The 14,646-nt window shown below is 32.1% G+C and overlaps 1 protein-coding gene across 1 annotated transcript in view; it reads left to right on the forward strand.

Annotated features, from left to right (window-relative positions):
- Positions 1 to 296: 296 nt before the first annotated feature.
- Positions 297 to 14,646, forward strand: part of LOC120343153 (uncharacterized) — a 32,496-nt gene continuing 18,146 nt past the window's right edge. The window contains exons 1-8 of the mRNA XM_039412274.2: positions 297 to 755; positions 2,415 to 3,010; positions 3,685 to 4,412; positions 4,686 to 4,776; positions 5,657 to 5,833; positions 6,577 to 6,724; positions 7,072 to 7,174; positions 14,150 to 14,260. Of these exons, the coding sequence (XP_039268208.2) occupies positions 370 to 755; positions 2,415 to 3,010; positions 3,685 to 4,412; positions 4,686 to 4,776; positions 5,657 to 5,833; positions 6,577 to 6,724; positions 7,072 to 7,174; positions 14,150 to 14,260 (2,340 nt within the window). The 5' untranslated portion in view covers positions 297 to 369. The remainder of the gene's footprint in view (positions 756 to 2,414; positions 3,011 to 3,684; positions 4,413 to 4,685; positions 4,777 to 5,656; positions 5,834 to 6,576; positions 6,725 to 7,071; positions 7,175 to 14,149; positions 14,261 to 14,646) is intronic.

Below are 14,646 nucleotides of genomic sequence, written 5' to 3' on the forward strand. Positions count from 1 at the left end.
TAAAAACCTCACAATGGGATGTCTCGGGGAAAAAATAATGTAGAGTAATTAACTGAAGGAAAAAATTTTAGTATAGCATTTAAAAGTATTTAGCAAAAAAACGGAATTGTGGTCATATGCTGGCCGACGTATGTCGCGATTGCCTTAAATTATTACAGAGATAAGCTTGGCAGTTGGCACGATCTGTAGATCTGCCGTCGTGCCATACACCCTCGTTTCAGGTAACTTTTCTCTTTCCCGGGATAAATATGTAAATCCTATTTTACCACCCAGAATGATAAAATGAGATTATTTTTTCCTAAATTCTAGTTCTTAAAATATATCATGTAATTTGACATACGATCTTGTGAGCGACTTTGTGCTATAAATATGAGTCGACAAGATTCAAATCCAGGTGTGAATAGTAATGTCAACAACAATGTGATTGAAAAATCACTGAAACCCAACGTTCCATCGAAGCCACATCATTTACAGCCAGGGACCAAAGCATCTTTATCAAAGGATAATATTACTCCGAAAGGATGGAGCCGCCAAACAAATTTTACCTTTGATGCAAAAAATGTTGAAACAGCCGATAAATCTATTACTCAGCCTGAGTCAATGTTCTCACCGAAATGGAGGCCGGTTCCAAGAGTTTCGAAAAAACAAAACAAGAGAGAGGATATAAAAACTAAGGATTACAATGCAAATCAGGAATTAAGTTCACCAACCACTGGACACAAAAGTTTATCGAGACCACATTCTAAATCTCCATTGTAAGTTACTTTTGTTATTATAATATCTATAGTTTTCTATGATATTGAAATTTTTTATATGTATTAAAGTCAATGCCACCTCAATTTAATATAAGGTATATAAAAACATTTTCCAACCACTTTATGTCAATACAAGTTATTTCGTTGCATGATTTGATTTCCAGTAGGTATATTAATTCTCATTTGCATTCGAAGTCAATTCAAGGTATTGAAATTTGAACATGGGTGCATGCATACAACCAAAATAGGCATTATGTAGGATGTTGCTTCACACAACAGTCGAATAGTCGTTGTCCATATAAAATTGGTAACTACACTTTGTTATAAAGCTACAAGACACAAGCTGCAAATGTTGTTTTCCACTGATTGTTTTGGTTCATATGTTTTATGATTAGCATTACTGTTAACTGATAGCAATCTCAACAAAAGTAGTTTCTAACATCAACTTTGTTTGAAAAAATGTTATTTCAGATCAAATATATATCATAAACTCATATCCTGTTAAAAAATTGACTGAATATATAGGCAGTTCCCCTTTTTATTTGGGTTGACTTACAATTTTTGCTTTTCCCATGTGTGAACATGAAAATATAGATGATCTATGTCAGGGTGGTCCAAAGTGGTCGGCCTTGCGGGCCACACTATAATTTTTGTATTGTTCACGGGCCACAATAATGCTAAGAATAGGTAAACAGTGCAATACAAAACAAACACTTTTATTGTCCAAACACATTGTCATTATTTGTGATTTATCAAGCTAAAACATGCAAAAAACGCCAAAAAACTCATTTATACGTGCAAAAGTTTTACTATATCTACATTCAGTGTAAGACTTCAAAATCTTCACAACGGAGGAAGTGCCATACGAAGAAAATGTCGTTTTTGTTATCATATTAATAAGCAAGCATTGTGATATTTTTCCTCCCGTATCTAGTCAAAAATCTGTTTGAATTGTCAGCTTTTATTTCAAACTCATGTTTGCAAAATAACTTACAAATAACTGCAGATTGATTGATTACTGATTTTTACCAAATTTGAGATACAGGAGGGTAATTACTATATTTTCTGACATACAGGCAGCATTTTTTGTAATACTGTTTAGGCTGGTTGCAAAAAAAAACACCCGGCAGGAATTAGATTGGTCGGCCATTACATTAATATTTAGTTATCAGGCATAGTCAACCTAGGCTATTAGATTCTTCATTAGATTTTTGGTTTTCTATAAAGCCGATTTTGTTAGCATATATTCCCGACCGAAAATATAGAAACCACCTAATAATTTAGACTAGCCAACCACTTTATTCAATTTCGCTAGTTGCCTCAGCTAGCCATAACACCAGTCAATTCAATGACATTAGTAATGTAACAATATGTCATAGAATTTTTCTGGTTATTTTCATGACGAAACAACACCAAATGCAATTTTTTGTTTACCCTTGCGCAAATGTGACGCGGGCCACAAAAAAGGAAGCGGCGGGACACGTGGCCCACGGGCCTGGGTTTGGACCACCCTGATCTATGTATTATAGTGTTTGAATAATATTTTTCTTTTCAAGAAATTTTTATTCTCTGTGTATTTGTTGGCAGACTTTTATAATAACCATGTTTTAAACATTAAATATAACATTACTTGTTTTAAAACATCATTCTTATATTCAGGTTAGAAGAGGAACAACAGCCTGGCTTTGGTTCATTAAAGCGTATGTGGAGTCAAAAAACGAAAGATGGTGATAAGTTACCAGGATTGTCTTCACCTCCTACATTACGTACTCAAGCAAAGGAAAGAGAACACAGTCCATTATCAAAAAATAATTCAGTTGATAAATCAACATCATCCGATAAAACTGATTCTCCGCAGTCACTCAGCAGATCTGAATCTTCATCTTCTAATGGATCGGTTCGCACCGCAAGTTTCAAAGACAGAGCGCACGGTTCGTGGCATTGCGTTATATCACATTCACCTACGAATACCGGGAGTGGATTTCTTTCGGAGGCGTTTCCTTCTCAAATCCCACCAAATGAACCTGCAGTAACAGAAAGCAGTAGGAACAAAAAATTTGACCACTCTATTTTAATGCCACGTCCGTTTCGCACATCCGCTATTGATGAAGAAAGTACTTTCACTTCTGTTCGTGCCGTGAAGTCGCAATCAAGTAATCATCATACACCTTCCAAACAAATCAGTCCCATAACAGAAAGAAAAGAAGTCAGAAGACCGAGTTCAAGTTTGTCGGATGATTCTAATACTAGTCCAGGTGAGGTGGAGTGTTCGCTTTTAGAAGTTCTCAGACAACAATAATGAAATACAAGTTTAAATTAAGTTGCATTTCAACTTATTAAAAACTCAAATAAATCAGTAGTAATCAAATAAAAATTCATTCGTGGCCTTAATTTGGAAAATTGAAACTGAACAAAATAAAAATGTGGGAGTTAATTGTTTGCTCTAAGAGCCTTTAATATTGATTAACTGTTATTCATATCAATATCCAGGGATGGGGACCGGTTTGAAATCAAAATCGCACTTAGGCTTTATTTTTTCTTGGAACTGGTCTTCCTGCTCTGGGATTCAAAACCATTTTGTAAAGCTATTATAAACTTAATTTTACAAATTTAATAACTTGAAACTTTCTAATTGCATTATAAATTAAATATTGAAGAGAAAAGTCCACAAAAGTTGTTTTATGTATTGTATGCAGTAATACTGGATTATAAGTTTTAAAAAATAATTAGTTGGTTGAGTGCTGGAACCAATAAAATTTTCTGGCTCCAGCTCTAAGAAACTTTACAGCTACTGGCTTTGGCTCCCCAGCCACGCCCATAGCCACATGCAATCATTCTAATTTATTTTAACTATTATTTATGGAAAAACAGTCTTGTTTAAAATATCATTCTATTTACATATTCACATTGTGATCTGTTTTATATACAGCTGAAGAACTAGATAGTGACGAACGAGAAATGAGGCAAGCTAGGAAGTTAGGAACACGTGTTACTCGATTTGACGGCGATGGCAATATGTATTCCGTTGATCCACGCACTGGGAAAGTGGAATATGTTGATAAAAATATTACTAATGAACGCATACCTGAAGCAATATACAGTGACTCTCCATTTGTGGATAGCAGTAAAACAAATATTTTACATAGAGGAAAAATAACCCTTGAAAATGCTGGAAAACGCAATGGGTCAGACAGAAATTCTCATCGAAGTTTACATTCTAATCAAAGATCACATGAGTCAAGTAGTGATGAAGCTCCACCTCCTCTTTTGCCAAGAGAGAGAGGATCTCGCCATGCAAGGTCAAGGGCACCATTGGTATCATCTCTGAGTGGAGGAAGACAAAGCAGTTTAACTTCATACTCGATGTATCCACCAAAAAATCGTGGTTCTCGCTATGCAACATCAACGAGAACTGATTATGGAGGTATAAGTCCAGACTCAGCTGTTCCGCCCCCAATTATGCCACGAGGTGAACAAATGCCTGCCATTTCACAGGATTATACACCAATGTCAGCGTCTGGTTCTGATAATCCATTTCCTGGCTTGAGAACTAGAACAAGTACATCAAGTTTAAACTCGTTCTTAGACCAAGCAGGCCCAGCATATGAGCCGATGGATGCTTCAGGATCATATGAACCAATGGAACCTAAAGATGAGGTGTTTTATATTTTTATATCAGTTCATAAAATCCTTTACTTCAGATGTTGTTTACCTGATATCTTACCTATTTTATAATTTTATTCAAATTTTGCATTCGTTTATCATACTTGGGATTGTCCAATAATGTTGTGATATATCACTGAATCATACTTGATTGCAATTGATTCTATAAAATTTTTCGAGTGGGCACATATAAATTTATATTTATTTGCATTATGGCCCAAAACAAATATTGTGCATACAATTTTCTTATCAATCGTCATATTTTAGGATGAAATGTTCTGTTACTCAGCTGCTGTTGACCCTGCCAAACCAAGATTATCTCTCCGAGAATATCATGAAATCGATCCAGATCCTGATGGTATGTTATCACGAAATGCTGGACATTTACTCTATTTTCTACTTAGATACAAGCCTTAAATTGTTACTACTGGTATTTGGTTAAAATGGAAACTGAAAATGTAGAATAAGACTGAGTAACACACTACTACACTAGTAAGAAAAACCAACACCTGTAACAATTATGATTTTATAATCGAAATACTTTTTCAATGACCTTTTTATATATGGTATTGGTTATGCAGTTTTTCTTTGATATATTTATTTGTGTCACGCAGTAAGAGAATTGGGTATTCTGAATATCATAATCTTAGCAACCCAGTTCTGCTTACTAACAGGAGTTATTTGAAATACTAGACAATTTTGAATACATTCTAAAAATATATTTTCGAATCTGGAATTTTGAATACGTTCTGAAATCCCCCACATACCGATAATTTTATTCACTCTTCTGAAATCGAGGGACATGGGAGTTAATCTTATTTTTTAACTTCATTTACCCATTTTTGTAAAATAATATATATTTCAATAGAATAATTCCTATTATGAATTTCTATGCCAATAGTGTGATATCTTATGACATTTGGATCGGTCGTATTGATATAAACTGCTTTTGATTAAGTCTAGTCAATCTGTATTTACCAACGCTCAATTCTACACTATAATGATTTACAGTCTCAGTAGTTTCTGGCACTTTAGTGGTCCCCGTAACTTAACTCAGAGATTAATCTCCTATACTTCTGAGTGAGTGCATGTGACCTTGCTGTGAGCAAGAGCACTTATAAAATATATGCTTAAAATGAAAATACCCACAGAGCAATGCTTAATAATATTTTTAATGTAAACCTCTCTGGAATATTGTATTTTTTGTATAATTTATTCAATAATTACGTAATTTTTAGTTCCTGTCGGCCAGCTTACAACAACTGTTGTTTATGATCCTGGTCTAGTTCCTCCTCCACCGGATTGTGATCCTCCTACATTACCAGAAGGAGTTACGAGAACACACTCAAGGTCGAAATCTCATCCTAATCCACCAGGGTCCCCACCTCCACTACCCCCTTTAAACCCAAACACAGGTATTTTCTAAAGTCTTTTTCAACTTTCAACTAGGGTGCTATTTTTTTTATTTTGAAACGCTGCGCTTGTTTTTATCAGAAATTTGAGACTTTTTTTGCCTTATGACTGCAATTTATGAGTATACTGTTTAGATATTATGTAAATAATTGGATGTTATTCATGATAATTATTTATGCACAATTATTTTGATTTTAAATTGATATATCATAGTCTCTAATTATGAATAAGACCTGAGGCATATTATCGAATTTTGATTTGACCGTCTTCACACACTATAAAATAAATAAAATTCAGTAATCAGTAAAATTCAGTAGCATTCATATGCAAAGGATTTGTATTTGAGATTTTAACTACATCATGCCTGGTTTCAATCATTCTCATTATTTATGATGGTATAATACAAAAAATTGCCATAATGAATAATTTTATTGTTCAGACATACCCATGTATGCATTAAATATGCATTAAAGTTTTCTTGCTTTAAAAGCAAGGCTTCTGAGTTGTTGAAACCACCAAGCAATTTAAAACAAAACTTTTGATTTCGACAAAATTTCAAGTCAGACTCTCAACCACGGAAAATACGCCTCGGCTTTGACCACAGCATCAATAAAAAAATGCCAAATTCGGATTTCTCAGCCCTTTGAATGAGAGGGTTTCATATAATTATTATAAAAAGTTATATTTTTTATATAGGGGAATTGTAATTTCTATGTTAATATTCTTCTTACACATTCATTTTCAGGAGCCCAAAAGAAATTGAATTATATTGAAGTTGAAATCGGAACAGCAATGTCGAGTAGGGATGTTGAGGCAAAAAGGAAATCACAAAAAACTAATTATACTGAAGTCATCATTGGAGGAGGGCCAGTTGTTAGCGGAAAAGATGATGGGTAAGTCATATTTAAATTTATCTGAATTTTGCTATTGCACAACTGGGTATAAATTATATGGAACGCCGCACATTATACTGGTTGTATAAATACATATCGAATTGCTACCTTTTTTTTACGCTGACGAAACAGAATACATCTGCTTGCAGTAGGTTTGATCTTTGATTGGTATCACTAGATTTGTTTATTTTTTATAGTATTTGGTTTAGCTCTATATTGGGATATATCACAGATCTGTTGAATCTTGAATACCATTTGTTTCTGAGAATTGTTTGTTCAAAAGTATGAATGCAAATGTGTATTGTAGTTTTTCTGTGCTGTCATTACTGTATATATTTTAATTGCAGTGATGGGAAAAAGGGGAAATCTGTCAAAGGAAAGTTAATGTCCATGTTCTCATCTAAACACCATGATGGATATCTAAGTGAAGGGGATGTAATATCACACAAGGTAATGAACAATATCATATTTTATTTTTGGTGTTCATACTTTCATGTAACCTTTTTAGTAGCTTATCATTATTTCAGTGGTAGATAGTGAACCCTCCCAATGTGTAATCCATTTTATATCATTTTTTGCTGGTGGATGCAAATTTTTATTAGGCATCGATAATGTAATACTAGACATATATGTACAAGAGGAATTCAAGAGTCTTTTAAAATATGACCTACTGGAAAAAAAATATAATAATAACATATAATCCTGTTTAGTTTAATCGTTTCAGAAATATTTGTATTCATGTATGCTGTGATGCTTTTCAATCACCCACTAAATTTTAATTTATTATTAAGTTTTGTAGACTGGCGGTTCGAATTATTATAAAAATCAAACAAATGATTGGTATCAAGGGCATTAAAAACAAATAGTTTTTTCAAAAAAGACTCATTAATTTAAAACGTTACTAATACAATAGGGAATAAGATCATTTTTTATTTTGGTTCATTATTTCAATTTGTCAAAAAAAAGATTGAAATTATTTTATATAAAAATATTTGGATTTTTTATATTGTATTTTTTATGTTGGCCATCTTTGCTGATAACATTGTAATGTAAACATTTATTGTGACTGCGCCAATGAAATTTCAAATAGCTTCAAAACCATAGATATGATAGGAATGCTACTTCAATAATTGATTACTTACAACTTTAAATTCAATGAAGCAGTTCAATATAGTCTTCAATGTCTGGAAGTATAATTAAATATAATAAGATATTATGCTTAGTCTATTATTAACAAAATGTCTAGCCTATGAGAGTTAATGATTGATTGGGAAGTTTTGATCCGAAAGTAAAGCTCATTGTGATATCATAATTTTATTAGTGTAGCTTTCTATTCTTGTTTACTGACACTTTCATATCTCTGTCCATGTAATATATGTTATCGAAACCACCTGTAGACAAGGAGAAATCACAGTTCTCAACACCTTGCCTATTCTTTCGCTTGCAAAGTTTGTGTGTGGTAGTTGGACATTGGGGCCTGAAATTCTATATTTCAAATCACTGTTAAGCAAGACACTAAATTATATAACTTAGCGTAGCTGATCAGTAAATAATTTTTATTAAAGGGGTTTCATTAAAGAAGGTTGTATCTAAGACTGAATTAAATCTGAGGGCCTCTAATTCGAGCTCAAACTTTGAAAGTAGTAGAAATGGATATATTGTTTTAATCACTATTAGGTTTGTCTTCTCCATATATGACTATTAATTAAGCTGCCATTTTTGGATTTGTATCGCCACTCAGGTGCTTGAGTATGTGTAAGACCTCTTCTTATTTATGCTATTTGAGCATCTATAGCCCGAAAATGATGCAAACATGTTATCAGCTGATTGAAATTTGTTTTAAAAATTGTGCAAAATATAAATACAGACACAAATGTAAAAAAGGCCATTCCCAAGCAAACTTCACAAACTACTGATGACAAATATGCCAAAGATTACAGTTGGCACAGATTTCCACTAGGCAATTCAAAGTAGATATATGCTTATAATATGGAAATGGAAATTTGATCACTTAATACACCTACAGATGAAAGCAATTCAATTGTGATTGGTTTGATGGTAAGGTGTATGTATGCTTGATAACAGTAGTTATGTATACAACTCAAGGCAAGTTGTCTAACAGAATAACCACAACAGTATTGGAATGATTCATAACTATAGCTAGTGTGTCATTTTGATAACAGATACCCCCTAAGATATATTTAGTGTTGAGCCATTACATACTAGAATTAGGTGGATTCAAAGAAGTGTACATTTTGGGCAATTGGTCCAAACTGAGAAGACCACAATTATTTTTCATGGCTGCAACATGATAAATACATTTTGGTGTGATATTTATAAGTTCTACTAATTTTGCATTTTAAGTTTTAAAATAAAGATGCGATTGGATGAGAAACTTATGTATATATGCTAGATTCCAAGTTTTATGGACATCATACTGTCATTAGCACACATGTGTTATGTATTCTGTTATTTTTGTTGTTCATACCTGGAGTGTCATCTGATCTTTTTTACTTGAAAGTATTGGAGACACTAGGTTCAAATTCCAGTATACACCATCTTGTCATATGCAATGGGGTCTTCAGCCCTAATTTATCATCCGGAACCTTGTCTCGCTTGGTTAGTAAACAAAACTATTTCAGTGTCAAGTTCTCAAATTCCCTAGCTAAAATTGTGTTACTTTTGATGGTGTTTTGACTCTATATGGTGAATAAAAAAAATAATAAACACAAATTATTCCAGCTCATTCAACCTCGCTTATTTTTTATTGCTGTAATAAGTGCATATTAATTTTATATAAGTGGTCCGATCGCATTGAAGAAAAGTCCGAAGTTTTCTTACCAAACTAAAATAGGCAAATAATGAAATGGATAGATCTTGATGTAAAGTATGCGAACAAAATTAGCTACCTCCATATTGGTACCCACACTTCTGGAGCGCTGTGAAATTAGTGTTATTTTGGTCTAAAATGCAATATTGATAAAATACAAGGTATAGAAATAGACATTTTAAAACACCTACTGAATTTCTGATGAATTTATTAAATAATTAATGCTTTTGATCTCCTCATCGTAATGGATAACAACTTCACGTTATGAAAAACTATTATACTGGTATCCTTATATATCAGCCATGAAATTACCATAGTTGGTGCATTATATTTTGATATACAACTAATCAATGAGTGGTACAATATCATTCTGGTGATATCATTCAACTTTTTAGTATGGTCATTTTTTTATAAAAACACTTTATTGTATGCAACAATGTACTGGCAATTTATGTTTCACAGGCACCTCTGTAGGGAATCATTTCTTCATTATTATCATTTCAATCTCCTATACCGCACTCAGTATTTGACTCATGAGTGGTTGGCCAAACTGAAATGAATTTTCTCACTGATTCGAAATCAGTGTTATGCACTTACTGTATTTAATATTATAAATTCTTGATTAAAAAAAAATATTTTTTCAAAATTTGTCTTTTTGTGCATTTTACCTTTTGTGGCCAAACAATAAAAAAATATACTTCATTTGACTCTTTGATAGATGCAGTTACCAACTTTTTTTTGTATGGATGTTCAATAATTTTTCAAATTTCTGTTTTAATAAATAAATACGCCTCATTTTGAAAATATTATTCAAGAATGTATTTGCAATAGTATTTCTATCCCTAGTTGTATATTCATAGCAGAACTTATATTACAATATATTCATTAATGACTCCTTTGGCAAAGGCAACAAAATAGTGCCAATGAGCCATGTTTTTGTCATTATCACTTTATCACCAGAGCCGTGTCAAGTTGCAGCAATTGAAGTTATAGTTGTTTATGATCACTTCAGATTACAGCCCCATCTTGACATGAAAATAGAAGGTCTATGCTTTATAATACTTAAACATGATATATATATTTATGTGGCTAGCTTGAGGGCATGTTTAAATGAGATTGCATTCAAAAATATGCTATTGTGATGCAGGCATTTATTTATTGAGCCAGATTATAATAGCGGAGGCGTAATAAATGCAGTAATATGGTTAGATGAGTTGATGTGGTTATTTAGGCTTTTTCTCAGATTTTTTGCTGGGATCTTGTATATTGTGCAAAGATGGGTTATAATAAGGTATACAAATTATATACATATCCGAAACAAATGAAATGTGGGAATCTATATGTAAATCATTATATTGTTGTTTGAAATATTTTATTCATAGGATAGTTTTGTTTGTAGAATTATCATTTTGAGCATATGAAGCTTATTAATTAATGCATACACAACGATTCCATTTCATGTTTGAAAGCTCTTCAAAAAGGTATTTCACATTTCTTTGATTGGGGTAAAGAGTTTTGCATAAAATTGCTCATTATTATAAACTCAATTAGTTAATATAAGGGTCTTTGGAGTCTGGAAGCTTGCAAACGACAATCTATGCTTCGTAGTAGGTAGGGCCTATGAAATCTCCTGCGTGAGTAAATTTTCATGCTATGTTACTTGGCGGATAGCTAGTCTTTCTAGCCTGGAAAAATATTATACAATCTGGAGATTTTTCTGAAATGAACGTCACTTGAATCAAATTATGTAATCTAGATTGGTGATATTTGACATACAGGTAGCTGAAATATAATTATGAGAGGAATAATTACCAAATATATATGATACTTCTGATACTGTGAAAAATAACAAATTATTGAAATTAATTTTGATCTAAATCATTGTGCAATACGAAATTCTTTTTTCGATAATTTATACTGCTTTTGTCTGTTGCACATGACACAAAATTTGGCGCTTCAGAAGTATGTGTACAAATATCACAGTCTTACATCAAGTTGTCTAAAGGGACTGAAATCTATGGGCTGGGCTTCAAATGGCTAACACACACAGTCCCCGAATTTGTAAAAGAACTAAAATAAGGAAAATCGAAATAAAATTATGGCCTAACTCCAACTCACTCACTACGGGAGTAGGCTACTACCCTAAATTGAATATAAATTATGTATTTATTAATATTCATATTATGCTTTTACGATTAATTCGAGATAGTCAATTATTCAGTTTTGTCCATCTATGGTGTTACCTCTCTATTAGATAACCAAAGATTTACAAAATAGAGCTTTTAATTAAAGCCTATGATTACTGCTTAATAGTCTATCATTACAAGTATGGTTCAGCAATAACTCACACTCGATCAATGGTGAGTATAGTTCACAGATAATTATAGGTTGCAGAAATAGATCACAGTAGGAGAAAAGGACTATTGACTTTTTTTTCATAGCAAAGTAAGAATGAATATTTTGTCTGGACTCATAAAACCTTGACAATCTCAAGCCAACATATAATTTAAAAAACCACAATAATGAGCTGTGCGTGTGTGAAGCAGCTGAGACGAGCAATTTCAATGTTTATTCGTAGGATTATTCTCGGACAACGGCCGCAGGTTAGATTGCTAATTCCAAATGCTATATATTTGTAAATTCATGAGTTTTTGACTTTTTATCTTAAAATATTAGTATTTCCTTGAATATATAATTTGGTGTTTATAGATTTTTTATTTCGATATAAAGATGATTTTATTGAAAATATGAGTGCATTTTTCGCGTTGCATATAATGTTGTTCAATCGGAAGTATTCTGGCATTTTTCAAAGTAGCGTTTCACATATCAATGGCTTCGTAGTTCGTACGCAGAATCTTATTTAGAGCGAAAGGCATATAGGTAGGCTATGTTAGTGGCATCATCAGAGCTAAATCCCCAGATTTTAAAATAGGGTTTGAATTTCTGGTATTTTGCGAATATAAGACATAAAACAGTTTGTTTGTTTTGTTATCTAAATGCATTACCACCTAATGCACGAGTCTTGAGTCATACAAAATTTTCCCAATCTTTCACATGTTTTGTAGCATGGTCAACTCCTCATGATTTTCGCGTATGTTGACTGGACACATTCCTATTCAATGAGGTTTTTATAGAATTCAAAACTTCTTTTATGATAATATGTCTTGCATTTGATTTGTATTGAATATTTGGAGTTCATGTTGGTAATATTTGAAATTTTTGAAAAAAATAATAAGATACAAATTCGGTGATATTTTTAACTGCTGAAAATTACTTGTGATAAATGTTTTACAGTTTCTGAATTATTGTTATTTGATATTGGAATATATATGTACGATACATTTCTAAATGATTAAAGTGGCCCTAATGCAAATATAAAACCAAAAGACAAACAGTACTATCGAAACAACAACAACAATACAAACAAATAAGGTTCAAAAACAAACAAAGGAAACTACACAAATAGACGAACCCCAACCCAACCACATCAGTTAGACTGGCTATTCTAAAATGATACGATAGCATCCATATCCAGTTATAGGAAACTCAAACTAAATTTATATGATCTTTTATATTTACAGTTATTTCTTGTATTGTTTGAAGAAGTTAGACCATGATCTAACGAAAGCTCACAAATATACCTACTATTTCGTTGAAAGAGATGTTATTTTTACTTATCGAATTATTTTTGCTAATAATTTACTTGTAAAATATATAAAATAATTGGTTTACTAAATTTTAATTATTTGTTGTGTTATTGAAGATGCTAATATTTATGATATAGCATTTATATTGTGCATTGATGCATATGATAAGCCTTATTATAGTTTCCATTTTATCTGCGACAAAACTGAAATTCCAGAAATTTTATTTTATTTTTTAATTTACTTTAGAAAATCTGTTATAGGTTAAATTTGATAAAATACAACAGTTCAAATACTTGCATTGGAGAGTTGAATCTTTATTTAGAGTAAACCATGTTGTTTTGTTTATTGCGATTAGTCAACGTCTAGTTGAGTGAGTTGAGAACCATTGAGTGACTTAGAGATATATTCTTAAAATTACCCTATTGCGTCTCCAACATGAATGACAATGAATGTATTTTAATTAATCCTCAGTGATATAGAAATATTAAAGATAACGAGTTAAAAAAGCAAATTTGAAATTTTATTTGGAAATATTTTAATGGAGTAGGTGCCTCTAAGACATGATATCCCATCATATTTGAACTTGAAGCAATATTCACCGAAATATTCCAATAAAAAAGTTTAACGAGTATAGGGAATAAAAAATAACAGTTTTCGTTATTTTCTCAAGACAGCTTTCTGAAGTTTTGCCATTATGGGTTACAACCCTTGCCATGCTCTATTATTATAATGAAAAAGCGGAAATTGAATATCTCGTAATGACTTTTTATTTGAATTTGTTTAATTTTCAATTCTGTTTAAATTATATCCTTTAATTATATCTGTGTGTGGGTGGATTACATATCCACACAATATCTGTCCTACTGAGTAGGCCTATTATCCACCCACTGTAAATATTTATTTTTATTTACAATCAAATCTGATCAAAATACAACTCTCTCGTTTCAGAACACGGATGATGAAAGAATGACAGATTTCACGAAAGAGCGAAATAAATTGAAAAGACTAAGTGGAAGATTATTAAGAAAGAATAAAAGCAAGCATAAATCAAGAGATTATGTAGGTGTTGATATCGGTTTCTTCACTGAAATGATTTCAATTATGTGGAATTCACCACTTTATAGCTCATCTTTCTCATCGAATTTACTATTTACTTGTACTCCTTCAATTCTTGAGTCGAGCAGCACTTACTGTGGCCTGTAATAACCCACCGTAAATCTGAATATCGTAGTTGCAATAGCTCTTAGTTTTTAGTAGTCACCTCACCTTACCTTACTCGCTCAAATATAAGTTCTTTCTAGTTCGGAATGAGTGTGTGTGACTTACTGACTTAGCTTTAAACAAATTCTCTTCGAAAAATAAGTCAGAACTTTTTTTAGTTTTGAGTGAGTGTGTGTGATCTTCCCTTCAGCCTATTCTCTTTGAAAAATAGGTCAGAGCTTCTT

This window comes from Styela clava, chromosome 3 (genome assembly GCF_964204865.1).
Source record: "Styela clava chromosome 3, kaStyClav1.hap1.2, whole genome shotgun sequence".
NCBI lineage: Eukaryota > Metazoa > Chordata > Ascidiacea > Stolidobranchia > Styelidae > Styela > Styela clava.